Source organism: Centroberyx affinis, unplaced genomic scaffold, assembly GCF_046629955.1.
Source record: "Centroberyx affinis isolate AG114_WGS23_722 - 3 ecotype Tasmania unplaced genomic scaffold, CSIRO-AGI_Caff_v1 ptg000803l_1, whole genome shotgun sequence".
NCBI lineage: Eukaryota > Metazoa > Chordata > Actinopteri > Beryciformes > Berycidae > Centroberyx > Centroberyx affinis.
In genome coordinates, this window is record NW_027279406.1 from 52,984 (window position 1) to 68,569 (window position 15,586).

Genomic DNA, 15,586 nt, shown 5'->3' on the forward strand with positions numbered 1-15,586 from the left:
GATGTCTCTGTAGATTTAGATGTGCTGCTAGATATCTGTGTGGCTGTGTCAGTGTGTTTATCTTGTATGTCCTTTGAAAAGTGTGTTGTTGCTCTTCCCATGGGTGTGTTGTTGTTTGTGAGTATGTGGAGCAGCTTGAAGCCTCCCTCTCCCTCCCCCTGGCTGTGACAGCTCATCCATTTGAGTTAGACGAGCAGACTGGGCTGCAGTCCTATTGGTAATTGCCTCTGAAATGAATTACTTGGCAGAGAGTGAGACTGAGGGAGGGGAGGAAATTGTAATTGAACTGCCCCCTCCCTCCCGCCCTCTCCCTTATGCCTCAAGTTATTACATCTGCAGTGCAGAAAGCCATTTTGCGTCCACGCACACACACACTCACAAAACCAATTTTTCCCTTCCCCCACCCAGTGGCCTCAGCAGAGGACCATATTGATGCAGGGTGATTTCAGAGATTGATTGTTCATGGGCACATGCGCACTGGGCGACACCACACTCTTACACTCTTATTCATAGCACAGAGACAAATACTGCCTCTACACATTCTCAGTGTGTGTGTGTGTGTGAGTATGTTTGTACTGCTCTGCTGCCCCCACCTTCCCCTATTTGGGATGCCCTTTAGCTGGCCTTGGTGTATTGCTAAGGCCCAGCGGGCTGCAGGACTTTGGAGTTGGCAAGAACAAAAGTGGTGTTCAGTATCAAAAGAGAGCCCTGGTTACCCATACACATAGACACACACACACAGCCAAAGTATCGTTATTTATAACCTGCCTGTTGTTGGCCTGTTGACAGTCACAAAGCCTGATGGATTGGAGGGGCCAAGGCTTTTTGAGTATGTTTGTGATTGTACATTTATATACAAAGTATGTAACAATCTGTTCTTAATTTGGGCATTGTATTAGGTATGTAAGAGCTATCTCATCAGTCCAGTCTTGCTCCACCTATCCACACACTTCCTCGCACAATGCATACACACACTGTGTTGCCCCTTGGCCTTTTAACAGCTAGGGCATGGAAAGAGGGGGAGTGAGTTAACTGAGCCACATATCACTGCCTTGGCCAGACGCACACGGACCGCAGCACACAATAGCATCTATTTCTGTAAATGCACTCAGGTTATCACTCCACTTACACTGACTGACACTCTCTCTCTCTCTCTCTCTCTCTCTCTCTCTCCCCTTCTCTCTCTCCTCCCTCTTTATCTCTTTCTCTCTCTCACACACACACACACACATACATACAAACACACAAGATCATGGCCGACAGAAACAGCCGGTCCAGTGTGAAGAAGAAAGAGAAGAAGGTGGAAAACAAAGCACATGAAGACAAAGAAAAGGAAAAAGTGAAGGAGAAAACAGCTAAAAAGCCTGACAAACTTGTAAAAAAGCCTGAGAAGACTCCTGAGCAGCCCAAGGCGGAAGAAGAGACAAGGAAAGAAGATGATGGAGGAACCGTGGAAGGAGCAGAGGGCAAGAAGACGGAAGAGAACGGAGAGTTTCAGCCCATAGAGCTGCCACCTTTTGAGATCGTCACAGGGTGGGTAAGATCAAATCCACACACCACAAAGAGGCTACATACAGTATATCACTCTAACACACTCTTGTTTTTGCTCTTTCATTGTGTATCAATTTATCGGTTAGTGGTTTATCTTTTGCTCTGTTGGAGTTGTTTTTTTTCTTTTTGTATGTCAGATTGTTCCCAATGTAATGTTCTTGATTTCAGTGAAGAGGGATACTAATGACTTGCACCTGCCATCTTTACTAACCCAGCAGTAAGAATAGGGATGAGTCACTGAGTCGACACAGAAGCCAGCCCCTGCTATATCACTCTCCCCAAAGCATCTGTTCCCTCAGTCTCTGCCTTTGAGTATTAGCTATTTGATATCAAGGCTGTAAAAGATCTATTTGTGTAATCCCTCTGGCTATTCATGTACAATATAACAATGGTTTAATCAAGAAAGGCAGGAGGGGCACGTGTTTTGTAAATCTATTGCAGCAGCCGAATCATGAGTTATCTGGGGCCTGGCACATCCACAGATCATGGGATGATTTGGAAACCAACAGTGTTTGGAGAAGCATCAGTATACTTGGACTGGTAGCTGCAATTTACTGCTGTGATTTACTTTGTCATCATAGTCCATGTTGAGGACTCACCATCATCACTGTTTTATTAGCCTTTTACTGTGTCTCGCATGGTTGACAGTTTTGGATGGTTAACAAATTCATCATCGAGTGAGTGACTCGATGATGAATCTCTCTCGCATTTCCGGTTCCACTGTAATGTCTGCACTATGAGTGAAGTGATTGGAATTGACAGATTACTTTGAAAGCATTGTTGATACACATGGCATGCTGATTGTTTTTCACTCAGTCATGCTCATCCAAGCCTCGTGCTAAAAAGCCCCAGCCATGATGACAGATGGAGCTGTCAGGACAGAAATAGTGTTTTGTGAAACACTTGCTTTGGTGTTCCCTGAAAAGAAAACAGGCTACTTAATATTAGATTCATGGAATCTCTCTCTTTCACTTTCCTCCTCTCTCTCACCCAGGGAACAAATGAGCCCGTTCTACTTTAAGTTTCAGTTCAGGAACGTGGAGTACTCGTCAGGGCGGAACAAGACCCTGCTGTGCTTCAGAGTGGATACAACAGGAGGCAGCGTGGAGCCTCTGAACGGTTATATGGAGGATGAGCATGCCACAGCTCATGCTGAGGAGGCTTTCTTTCAACAGGTACACACACACTGAGCTGTTCTTAGAATCATGTTACACAAACATGAGTGAACTCTATGGAAAGTCCCATTACAATCCAGTAGTTTGCAATCTTCATTCTTTTCTCATATAATGACTTTATTATTTTCTCCTTCTCTATGCCCCCATACACCCTCACTCCTATCCTTCCAGGTGCTCCCTAACTATAACTCTTCTCAGGAGTATAATGTCACATGGTACGTATCATCCAGTCCCTGTGTGGCTTGTGCAGCCAAACTCGCCAACATCCTTCAGCAGCGCAAGAAGCTCCACCTCTGCATATTCTGCTCCCGCCTCTTCGAGTGGGAGCAGCCAGAGATAGTGGAAGGGTTGAAGGCCCTGGTCAGTGCGGGCTGCAAGCTGCGGATGATGAAGCCGTCTGACTTCCTGCACGTCTGGGAGACATATGTGGAGAAGGAGGAGCAGAGCTTTACCCCCTGGGAGGATTGTCAGGAGAACTATGACTACTACGTCGAGAAGCTGGCTGCTATCTTGAAGTAGCTGTGAGTCCATCAGATCAATTATTGCATTCATATAGCAGGCCTACATGCTTATTCTGGAAGTCAATAAAAAATACTCTATTTTGTGTGTGATTCTAACATTTCACCCGTCTTGTTTCTGTTACAGGATCATCTCATCAACTGAACCTCAGTGACAGCCTGCTCATGTGAAATTCCCACCTTTTCTATGCGTTTCTTGCAGTCACATCAGATGCTGCTGATCAGTACAAGTTTGAATGAACACTCATGGAAATATTTATTCTTTTGTATTTTGATATTTTATGTAGGGAGGCACGGCATGCTTGAGAATGCTCTATAACATGACATGGATAAATATATCATAAACATATCACACAGACTTATCCCTTTAGTAAACAAAGCAATACCATACATACTGAACCATTTATGAAATTAAAAAGGCAGAAAGACATTGGAGAAGGCTAAATTATATCTACTGACATCTGGTGTTTGTTCAAAGAATTGAAACATTAGCTATAAGGCAGAACTGATGGTCTACATGTTTGATAAACTGCTGATAACACTTGAGATGTATGCTTATTTCATGAATAATGGTCCGTTACATATTAAACAGTGGCTTACAGTAAAACCTCTTTATAATATAGCACTAAATTCAACAATACAAGTAATAATAATAATAATGTGAATAAAAAAGGACATTTACAGATCTCAGCAATATGTAATGTGCAACCATGAGTACTGTTCAATGCAGAAGAAATGTGTACACAGTTTTTAATAATTATCTGCTAAAATTATGGATATACATCGTCAGTGAGTCATTATTTGAAGGACAACAGCCCACCATTGCTGTCTGCTGTCTCAAGGCTCTCAGGTGTCACAGCTAGAGAGAAAGAGAGAGGGAGATGTGGAGAGATGGATCAATATTACATTATGTGTGTGAAGGAACTGGCAACGTGCCCGTCGTCATAGAGAGAATGCTTCGAGAGAATGTAAGTGCATTTGCAATATGGCTGAAATACCTTGGTCCTCCTGGGAGGTTATGGGTAGGGGTGTTGACTCACTGCAAATTGTGCCATTGTCATCCCCATCTGCAAGTGAGATTGCAAAACATACACACAGATTCACAACAAGGCAAAGATAAATGGTCAGGTAAGAGATGAACTGAGGGACTTAAGGTCATTTTTATCATATTAATCATTTTTTCCATCAACTGCATTACTGTTGTCTAGGTTATTTACCTTTATTTGAAGCAGTCAGTGCTGCCTCAGTGACATACTCGGCCAGTGGACAGGGTGCATCTGTAGGAGGGAGGAAGGTACTTACAATAAATACAAAGCCATATATGAGGAATATATATATATCTATCTCTCTCTCTATCTATATATATATTAAAGGTGTTAAACACAGGCCTGATTAACTTGGAAAAATCAGTAATAGTTTCACATGCAGGAGTTTCAGAAATAGCTCTAAAATGAGTCCCTGTTGGTGCCATATATAAAATATGCAGAAGCAGTCACAGAAACCACAGTTAGACAGTTAGACTTGGTGTCAACATACCATCACGTGCCTTCAGCTCAGCCATGGTGAGAAACAGGTTGGCCTCTTCTGACTTATCTCCATTCTCAGCTATAAGAGTATAAATAAGAGTATGTCACCTCATTGTGGCTACAGAGGCCATGACCTATGCGTGTCATTTGAGGTGAAAGATATTCTCATAAATGATTGTGTAGTCTACATGCAGTACATAGGTTGATGTTAAATGAAGCTATCAGGATGCCACTATGCTATTGTCACATTTAAAAATGCTTATTTTTATACAGCGCATGCACTGAAAAACTCCCAAAAAGGTAAAGCAAAACCTGGTTTGCGGGTCAGTCTGAGGGCGATGCATCCAAGAAAGACGGCGATGATGCCAAAGAAGAGACAGCCAGAGATGGCGAGAAGCACCCTTCTCTTCAGAACTACAGAAAGAGGTGAGAGAGACAGAGAGAATGACAGTGAGAGAGAATAGATAACATTACTTCATCTCATCAGGGAGATATAATTATACTCTAAGCAATATAATTCATCTATTTCCAGAGCAATCCTCACACAGACTCCCCACCCTTCCTACCCTCTCTTCCTAGCTGACCCCAGTAATACTCACGGAGGTTCTTGGTCTTGAAGGGCTCGCTCTTTGTAGAAAAAGATGGCCTCCCAGTGCGGGTACCCTGGCAGATGTATTGGCTCTGGTTCGGGTTATCCTGGGGTGTGACTGTGTGTTTTTCAGAGTGAGCCAGGTCGATTTTTTGTTGTTGTTCCTCTCTGTACCTGTACAATTTTGCATGTTTGAATGTTCAAAGAGGTGAGATTACACACAGTACACATGAGATACGCATTTATTACACTTCATTCCAGAGTGTGAACTGGAGCTTTGGATCATACCATGTGTAGTTCCAGAGGTCTTGGCTTCCCTGCACCTCACATCTGAGCACCAGGCTATCGGTGGAGAAGACTTCTGACCAGCCAGTTAACAGGGTCATGACCGCCCATGGACGCACTGCAGAACCACAGTCGGAAATTAGATTGACTCATATTCACTCACATTCAATTGTACATCTCCTTGTGCTCTGGATTCTGCATCAGTATAGCCTGAGGCATCTTATCTGAGGGTAGGTAATCATGCCATTGTCATCAATATGTTAATACTTTGATGTAGATTACACTGCATTTTCCAGTGCGAGGAGCAACTGACCTTTCTGTCTTAAAAGGATACTTTGACATTTTAAGGTTATATTTCTTCACCAGCATAAAAAAAAAATGCCAGTACGTGTCGTACAGTTTTCCTAAAATTACTAACATTCCTTATTATAGAATCTCTCTCCCCTCCTCCAGTGTCTGGTGAAGAAAAATAACAATATACAATTCAAAATGTCAAAGTATTCCTTTGAAGTGCTGCGTCACTCAATTAAAAAATAAAAATCTCACCATAGACTTGGAGTGTAAGTTCAGAACTGGTCTTGGTGCTGAGAGACCTGCTCTTGTGTCGTCCCCTACATTTGTATTGTCCTTGGTGTGAGTTTGAAGCAGAGTGGATGGATAGAGTAGCTCCATCCGAGGTCAGAGAAATTGAATGATCAACCAGGAGCTCACTGCCTCTGTACCAGTGATAAGACCAGTCAGAGTTGCTCTGAATGCCACAGCTCAACTCTACACTCTCAGTGGGGAACACATCCAGCCACGGGGTCATTAGCTTCAAGAGTGGTACAGGAATTTCTAAAGACAAACAGATACATTAGCCCTTTTCATATCCTTAGAAATATCATGTTATATATTTCCACATTATTGCTCCTATGTAATACACATCAAAACATGACAACAAAAAGTTTTTTCTTCTTTGGCTCACCAGATATGCATAGAATCCGTTCCTCACTGTACTCTGTATTGAATACTGTGTTGCCTCTCCACGCCATGCATTGGTAAGTCCCATTGTCCAATGAATTAGCAGCAGGGATGTTAAAACTATCGCCACTGGTAGGGAGTAGCGCTTTATTTTTGTACCATAGATACTTCCAGTCAGATGAGACATTGACTGTACAGCCAAAGGACACGGACTCTCCAGTATACACCTTCTCATCACTTGGATCTTGAGTCATCAAGGGCTTAGGCTTGTTCGCTAAATACCCAAAGCAAAAGAAATGTGTGTGTTTATTTTTTGTGATATCATCAATTGTTGTACAAAGAACAGTAACCAGAAGAGGACAAGTTATTCTGAGTCTTACAGAATACTCACGATAAACAGTGAGAAGGATTGCATTGCTGAGTTCGGTTTTTACAGGCCTGTTTTTGTGTTGTCCGCTACAGGTGTACCCTCCCGCGTATTCTTTCTTAGCAAAGAACAAAGTGAGAGATGATCCCTCCACACCAAGGGACACATTCTGGTCAACACTGAGTTTCTGGTCATTTCTGTACCATGTATAAGCCCACTCAGAGCTGCCTTGAACCCCACAGCTCATCTCCACTCTCTCAGAGGGAAACACATCAGGCCATGGTGTCTGTAGCTCCAGAGATGGAAAAGGAATATCTACATAAAAAAACAGCAATATATATTATTTTGTGAACATTATATTCATTAAACATTTTTTTCTGGGTGCTGTAAAGACATCTCCCTTAATACTATCCAATGCATTGTTGATCAATAATTGAACATGAGATTGATAAATCCCAACATACTGAACACTGTGATCAGTTGTATCTGATCACTGCTTTTCTCTATCCTGTTTCAACAGGAAATACATCAAATTAAGAAAGCAAGATGCTCTCAAAATATAATTTCATTGTAACTTTAAAAGCAGCTTGGAGGTTTATAAAGGCTTCAGTGAGGATAGCAGCATACATACACAAAAAAACAATATATTTTACTAAAACATAACACAAATAATTGAATTGTTTAATTGTTTAATTGTTTCACAAATAATAATTGTTTCTACCTACCAATAATATCTAGAGTCAATTTGTCACTGTCCTCTGTGAGGAACGCTGCTGTTCCTCTGGTGGCCTTGCATGTGTATTTCCCACCATCAGAGAGAGCAGGAGAGCTGATATTATAACTTTCTTTACTGTTGTCAGAAGTGGAGAGTTGTTTTCCATCTTTGTACCACAGATACTCCCAGCCAGACGACACATCAACCCTACAGCTGATGGACACTGCTTCTCCAACATATATCTGCTCAAAGCCAGGATCCTTGCTCAGTGTTGGTTTGGGTTTGTTGTCTAAATGGAAAGGACAGTTAACCCCAGGTCATTACTACTGTAGTTCATTACTTGAAGAGCCTTTATATGTAACCACAGTTACATCTACACTATATGATAATGTATTAATCCAAATTTTGTCTGATATGTCAATGACATATAATGTATCATTACAATATCAAAAGTCTTAGACAGCAAACAGTAAAACATTCTTTGTATTCTAGGAACAGAAACGATACTGTGCATCTGCCTACTATGTCTCTTCACTTCATGTTAGCATTTGGTGCTAAACAACACTCAAACCAAGTGTCTGCTACAAAGATATGCAAGTGTAATGTCTTTGGTCAGATTAGATTAAAGAACATGGCAAATTAAAATAAAAACAAAAAAAAAACAGGTAATCATATATTTTTAAGACAGCTGAGACAAATTTATTAAATGTTTTACAGAAGCATTAGAACTCACCGTAAACTTTGATATCAGTTGTGTTGCTGAGTGCAGAGCTGATTTTCCTGGTTTTGTGATGACCTTTACAGGTGTAGAGTCCTCGATGTGTTGGACCGACTGAAGAGATGGTGAGCGATGATCCCCCTGCACCCAGGGACAGGGTTGAGTCTTTAGGGAGGTCCTGTGCATCTCTGTACCAGGTAAAAGTCCAGTCAGAGCTGCCAGTAACTTCACAGCTCAGCTCCACTTTCTCAGTTTGGAACACATCCAACCAGCGTGTCTTCAGCTTCAGAGATGGTTTGGGTGGGTCTGGAAGTATGCAACAAATGGTAAACTCACAGTGGTTTTGATATTAAAGATGTAAGGTGTTAGAGAACCTAACTGATTCCCATGGGCAAATGGCCTAATTAAGCACTGGCATACAAGTGGCAGTGACCAGTTTCTTTATAGTTACAAAAGAAAAAATATGACTTGTTTCTAAAATAAAATCCCAGTGTCAGTTTTAGTTTTGTGGAAAGGAACTGAATATGTGGCCTAAAGGAAAGGCAGTCATCAAGTAAAATTCCTAAATACTCAAAAGACAGGACTTAGTCACTTTGTCTTCTAGTAACAACAGGTATAAGATATTTTGGCCTAGTTTTTGAGTTGGTATACAATATAGGTTTTGTCTTCTGAGCATTAAGAATAAGTTTCAAATGAAATGGAGTAGCTTGTACAGTTTTAAAAACAGCTTGGAGGTTTTTAAAGGCTTCAGTGAGGATAGCAGGACGACAGGAAATGACCATGTCATGTGCATATAGATGAGGATCAGCATTTTACACATTTCCAAAAAAGATTTAGTCATATTTTCCTAAAACATAACACTTAAAATAATTTTAAATAATTGTTTCTACCTACCAATAAAATCTAGAGTCAATTCGTCACTGTCCTCTGTGAGGAACGCTGCTGTTCCTCTGGTGGCCTTGCATGTGTATTTCCCACCATCAGGGAGAGCAGGAGAGCTGATGATATAACTTTCTTTGCTGTTGTCAGAAGTGGAGAGTTGTTTTCCATCTTTGTACCACAGATACTCCCAGCCAGACGACACACCAACCCTACAGCTGATGGACGCTGCTTCTCCAACATATAACTGCTCAAAGCCAGGATCCTTGCTCAGTGTTGGTTTGGGTTTGTTGTCTAAATGGAAAGGACAGTTAACCCCAGGTCATTAGTTAATTACTTGAAGAGCCTTTATATGTAAAATCACAATTACATCTACACTATATGATAATGTATTAATCCAAATTTTGTCTGATATGTCAATGACATATAATGTATCATTACAATATCAAAAGTCTTAGACAGCAAACAGTAAAACATTCTTTGTATTCTAGGAACAGAAACGATACTGTGCATCTGCCTACTATGTCTCTTCACTTCATGTTAGCATTTGGTGCTAAACAACACTCAAACCAAGTGTCTGCTACAAAGATATGCAAGTGTAATGTCTTTGGTCAGATTAGATTAAAGAACATGGCAAATTAAAAAAAAACAAAAAAAAAAACAGGTAATCATATATTTTTAAGACAACTGAGACAAATTTATTAAATGTTTTACAGAAGCATTAGAACTCACCGTAAACTTTGATATCAGTTGTGTTGCTGAGTGCAGAGCTGATTTTCCTGGTTTTGTGATGACCTTTACAGGTGTAGAGTCCTCGATGTGTTGGACCGACTGAAGAGATGGTGAGCGATGATCCCCCTGCACCCAGGGACAGGGTTGAGTCTTTAGGGAGGTCCTGTGCATCTCTGTACCAGGTAAAAGTCCAGTCAGAGCTGCCAGTAACTTCACAGCTCAGCTCCACTTTCTCAGTTTGGAACACATCCAACCAGCGTGTCTTCAGCTTCAGAGATGGTTTGGGTGGGTCTGGAAGTATGCAACAAATGGTAAACTCACAATGGTTTTGATATTAAAGATGTAAGGTGTTAGAGAACCTAACTGATTCCCATGGGCAAATGGCCTAATTAAGCACTGGCATACAAGTGGCAGTGACCAGTTTCTTTATAGTTACAAAAGAAAAAAATATGACTTGTTTCTAAAATAAAATCCCAATGTCAGTTTTAGTTTTGTGGAAAGGAACTGAATATGTGGCCTAAAGGAAAGGCAGTCATCAAGTAAAATTCCTAAATACTCAAAAGACAGGACTTAGTCACTTTGTCTTCTAGTAACAACAGGTATAAGATATTTTGGCCTAGTTTTTGAGTTGGTATACAATATAGGTTTTGTCTTCTGAGCATTAAGAATAAGTTTCAAATAAAATAGAGTAGCTTGTACAGTTTTAAAATCAATTTGGAGGTTTTTAAAGGCTTAAGTGAGGATAGCAGGACGACAGGAAATGACCATGTCATGTGCATATAGATGAGGATCAGCATTTTACACATTTCCAAAAAAGATTTAGTCATATTTTCCTAAAACATAACACTTAAAATAATTTTAAATAATTGTTTCTACCTACCAATAAAATCTAGAGTCAATTTGTCACTGTCCTCTGTGAGGAACGCTGCTGTTCCTCTGGTGGCCTTGCATGTGTATTTCCCACCATCAGAGAGAGCAGGAGAGCTGATGATATAACTTTCTTTACTGTTGTCAGAAGTGGAGAGTTGTTTTCCATCTTTGTACCACAGATACTCCCAGCCAGACGACACACCAACCCTACAGCTGATGGACGCTGCTTCTCCAACATATAACTGCTCAAAGCCAGGATCCTTGCTCAGTGTTGGTTTGGGTTTGTTGTCTAAATGGAAAGGACAGTTAACCCCAGGTCATTAGTTAATTACTTGAAGAGCCTTTATATGTAAAATCACAATTACATCTACGCTATATGATAATGTATTAATCCAAATTTTGTCTGATATGTCAGTGACATATCATAATATATCATTACAATATCAAAAGTCTTAGACAGCAAACAGTAAAACATTCTTTGTATTCTAGGAACAGAAACGATACTGTGCATCTGACTACTATGTCTCTTCACTTCATGTTAGCATTTGGACGACTGGCAGGAGTGTTAAACAACACTCAGAACAACAGTGTTTGCTACAAAGATATGCAAGTGTATTGTCTTTTGTCAGATTAAAGAACATGGCAAATAAACATAAACAATAAACAGGTAATGGTGTATTTTTAAACTAGCTGAGACAAATGAAATGTTTTACAGAACTCACCATAAACTCTGATATCAGTTGTGTTGCTGAGTGCAGAGCTGATTTTCCTGGTTTTGTGATGACCTTTACAGGTGTAGAGTCCTCGATGTGTTGGACCGACTGAAGAGATGGTGAGCGATGATCCCCCTGCACCCAGGGACAGGGTTGAGTCTTCAGGGAGGTCCTGTGCATCTCTGTACCAGGTAAAAGTCCAGTCAGAGCTGCCAGTAACTTCACAGCTCAGCTCCACTTTCTCAGTTTGGAACACATCCAACCAGCGTGTCTTCAGCTTCAGAGATGGTTTGGGTGGGTCTGGAAGTATGCACATTAAGGGTCACTATTAAAGTTATTTTACTCTTGCTTACAAAACAATTATGGTTCTGAGGATCATCTGTGCTCTTGAAATATTGACTGATGAAGTTCAGATAGCATTTTTTTCACAAAATGAATCTACTGTTTTAGAATGACACCCTTCAAAAAGTGATGGGAACCTGCATGATCACTCCTACACTAAGAGGCTTGATGAAGGCAAGTCTTTGTCTATGACACAACCATTAAAGTTGAAATCTCACCAATGACAGCGAAAGAAATAGCATTGCTGAATGCTGACAGCTCCTCTCCTCGCTTGACTTTGCACCAGTATTTGCTGCTGTCAGTCAGCACAGCAGGCATAATGGTATAACTGGGATCAGAGATTTGCAGAGGTGTTTCTTGGTCATTATGGAACCACAGATAGGTCCAACTGGGAGAGCTGCCACTGGCTGTGCAGTTCAGAGTAGCCCTCTCCCCTTGATAAATCAGGCCAGCAGGTGGATCCAGAGACAGAGTCGGAGTCACACTCGACATTGGGAGCAGAGTGGAGGCTGGGGAAAGCAGGGGCATGGAGGGCAGCATTTACATCACGACAGCCAACACCTGTGCTTTAACAATATCACAAGTGGATATTTAAACAGTGATAGCAGTAACTCTACTTCTGCTTCTATGTCCACGTATGAAACCTTGATAGAGAAACCACTGTGGATGGAACCTGTGTTGAATTTAAAGCTAATTAAATTGAAAATCAATTCAATAGACTTTAGATAAACAGGGAGAATGCCGTGTATTGAAAAGAGTAAATATAATACTGCACAATACAACAATACAATAATAAAACAACACACTTGACAAAAATTAGGACATTACATGGATGATACAGTTCAGAAACAGGCAAATAGAGCCAATTGAAAACATAATACTACCACAGTATAATGAAATATGGAACTGGATTAATTATTGCTGGGAAGCCTGTGCTTGTAGTCATAGTAACAGCATGACAATAAAATACATTCATCAGGTTCAGTTCCCAACTGTTGTCTTTGTCTAATTCAGTACCTTGTGTTAGCTTCCTCAATACAACACGTTGCAGGTGTCTAAGCTTGAAATTAAGTCTATGAGGGACTCAACAAATCAAATGAATTCCTAAAGTTTCAAAACTGCACAGTTATTCCAAATTTTACCACATTAACACGGTTTAGTTAATTTAGTTTATGGTGACAACACTTGACTAGGAGATGGGTTTTTTGGTTGGGTTTTTTTTAACCTCTGTATTTTGTGTCTTGTGTCTGTCTCAAGGAAATGTGATAGGCATGAAAGAGTCTGAGTCCAACTGCTTCAATCTATAAAACCCAGGGGGAAAGTTCTCAAGTAGCTTTAAATTGCAAATTCCAAATCATTTGTCATCTGTGGCACAAAACATTGAGGTTTTGTCAAAGAGTGTGTAAAAAACCTTTCTTACCATCCATTTCAGGATCCTCAGCTGCACAAAGAGCAGTGAGAGCTGTTGAGAAGAGACAGATTCATTTACGGCTCTGAATTCAGCTAAAGACATATTTCACATATTTTATTTCTTGAATTAGCTGATAGCTTGATAGATTGATTAAACCCTAATGCAACACAGTTTAAATGTAATATGGTGAAATTTCTGTGGGAATTAATTAAGGTAATTTTAACTCTAACATGAATATTTAAAAATATGTTTTGTCAGTAAATACGTGTTGCTGAATCACAAAGATTGAGACAGTTGTTTTTACAAAAAGTGCAACTTCCTAACTTACATATTACGCTGAAGATCTTGATAAGCCACATTTTCCATTGAGCTGTGTAGAGACTGTGACACATGCACAGAGCACAGCTATCGTCAGCGAGTTCAGTCATATATCTGCACAGTTTCTGTCAGTAAAGGAAATAAGTACATGGGTGTGTTTGAAGTGAATTTCTAAACTCACCTCAGGACAGCAGCTTTCCTGTCTATGTCTCTGTGGCGCTTTCTTTGAAGCAACAGGAAATGTGTTGGCCAACCACACTCAGATGTTTGTCTTCACGACATGAATTTGTTATTGCTCATCAGCACAAAAATGGTGTTATGCAAACGTACGTTTTAAATTTTAAAGATCTGACAAAAAATATCTCAAATGCCTATTCTTCTATTCAATTACTAAGTGTTTTGAGCATTTAAAATTATTCTAGTTACTTTTAGAACTGATTGATCAAACTGAAAGCAAAGAAGACCTCAAACCAAACCCTATGCAATGAAGCCAAAGTTACGAATGGCTTGCTGTAATCCCATAATGCATCATCTTATTTTCACCAATGTGCATGTTCACTTTCCAACTGTGTTTGCATAACATAAACTTGGGAGCATTAGAGGAACTGCAAGCTAGTTTCATGAATCTTTTTTCTGCAAACCCTGCCCATCAACCACAGACACCACAGTGACATTTGTGTTTTGTCGGCTAGAAGTCATCTTCCACTCTCTGTTCTTGAAAATGGAAAGCATTTTATTCACAGCTGTCAATTCCCATAAGTCAAAAACCATTTTGCAGTCATCAAGAGTTAATTAGTTTGAGAGAAGAAGGGTGCTGTAGAGAGTTATCCATACACAGTGGTAAAGGGTGACTAAATGTACAGACAACATGAGATGTCAGACAGATACTGTGACACATGGGCGTTCCCCTATCAGTGGTTTTGTCTGGCCATAGGGTGTCAGTATAGCACAGGAAAGAGAAAACTGTCTGTAATATGCCTCTTACATGGGCAGACTGCACATTTCTAACAAAGCTTATAGCATTTGCTGTTTTAGACAAATTGGTGCTTTTGGAAAAGATAGATATAAAGCAAAGTATACTGTTCACATACTACTGCATGTCAGATAATGGGTTTAACTGAATGAACCACTTGCTTCTCACAAACCCAATTTGCACACAGTTATGCAAGAATTTACTAAAATGGCCTTAATACACAAAATCGTAATTTGTGGTAATTCATGTTGATGAAAACATCCTGCCATAGAAGCATATTTTTGCCCAAATAAAATAAGCATGTTTCATGAGATACATTGAAATTAACAAACTGTGTAAGAGTGCCTCTTCAGGTCCAACATCAGTTCTGAAGAACATGGAAATATACACTCACCGAGCACTTTATTAGGAACACCTGTACACCTGCTTATTCATGCAATTATCCTATCAGCCAATCGTGTGGCAGCAGTGCAATGCATAAGATCATGCAGATACAGGTCAGCAGCTTCAGTTAATGGTCACATCAAATATCCGGGGGGAAAAAATTTGACCGTGACATGGTTGTTAGTGCCAGACGGGCTGGTGTGAATATTTCTGAAACTGCTGATCTCCTGGGATTTTCACACACAACAGTCTCTAGAGTTTACACAGAATGGTGCAAAAAACAAAAAACATCCAGTGAGCGGCAGTTCTGCGGACAGAAACGCCTTGTTGATGAGAGAGGTCAGAGGAAAATGGCCAGACTGGTTGGAGCTGACAGAGAGGCTTCAGTAACTCAGATAACCTCTTTACAACTGTGGTGAGCAGAAAAGCATCTCAGAATGCAACATGTCCAACCTTGAGGCGGATGGCACTTTGGTAGCTGGTTGACACTGAGCTGAAAGCTGATACCTACCCAGTATTAGCATGGTGTTCCTAATAAAGTGCTCAGTGAGTGTATATAT

General features: G+C 40.4%; 2 protein-coding genes across 2 annotated transcripts; one reads left to right on the plus strand and one right to left on the minus strand.

Moving 5' to 3' along the window:
* Positions 1-1,240: 1,240 nt before the first annotated feature.
* On the plus strand, positions 1,241-3,509 carry apobec2b (apolipoprotein B mRNA editing enzyme, catalytic polypeptide-like 2b). The gene is made up of 4 exons (XM_071520459.1): positions 1,241-1,533; positions 2,546-2,726; positions 2,898-3,247; positions 3,372-3,509. Exons 1-3 carry the CDS (start codon positions 1,253-1,255, stop codon positions 3,243-3,245), a joined length of 810 nt encoding a protein of 269 aa, XP_071376560.1. The 5' UTR covers positions 1,241-1,252; the 3' UTR covers positions 3,246-3,247; positions 3,372-3,509.
* On the minus strand, positions 3,497-13,914 carry LOC139644920 (basement membrane-specific heparan sulfate proteoglycan core protein). The gene is made up of 20 exons (XM_071520458.1): positions 13,851-13,914; positions 13,680-13,732; positions 13,361-13,402; positions 12,159-12,449; positions 11,608-11,898; positions 10,896-11,174; positions 10,016-10,306; positions 9,299-9,577; positions 8,420-8,710; positions 7,697-7,975; positions 6,996-7,286; positions 6,609-6,878; positions 6,191-6,478; positions 5,648-5,762; positions 5,370-5,533; positions 5,083-5,184; positions 4,781-4,849; positions 4,462-4,521; positions 4,243-4,311; positions 3,497-4,103 (listed from the first exon to the last, which is right to left on the minus strand). The coding sequence occupies exons 2-20, from the start codon at positions 13,708-13,710 to the stop codon at positions 4,042-4,044; spliced, it is 3,564 nt and encodes a 1,187-aa protein (XP_071376559.1). The 5' UTR covers positions 13,711-13,732; positions 13,851-13,914; the 3' UTR covers positions 3,497-4,041.
* Between the last annotated feature and the right edge of the window lie 1,672 nt (positions 13,915-15,586).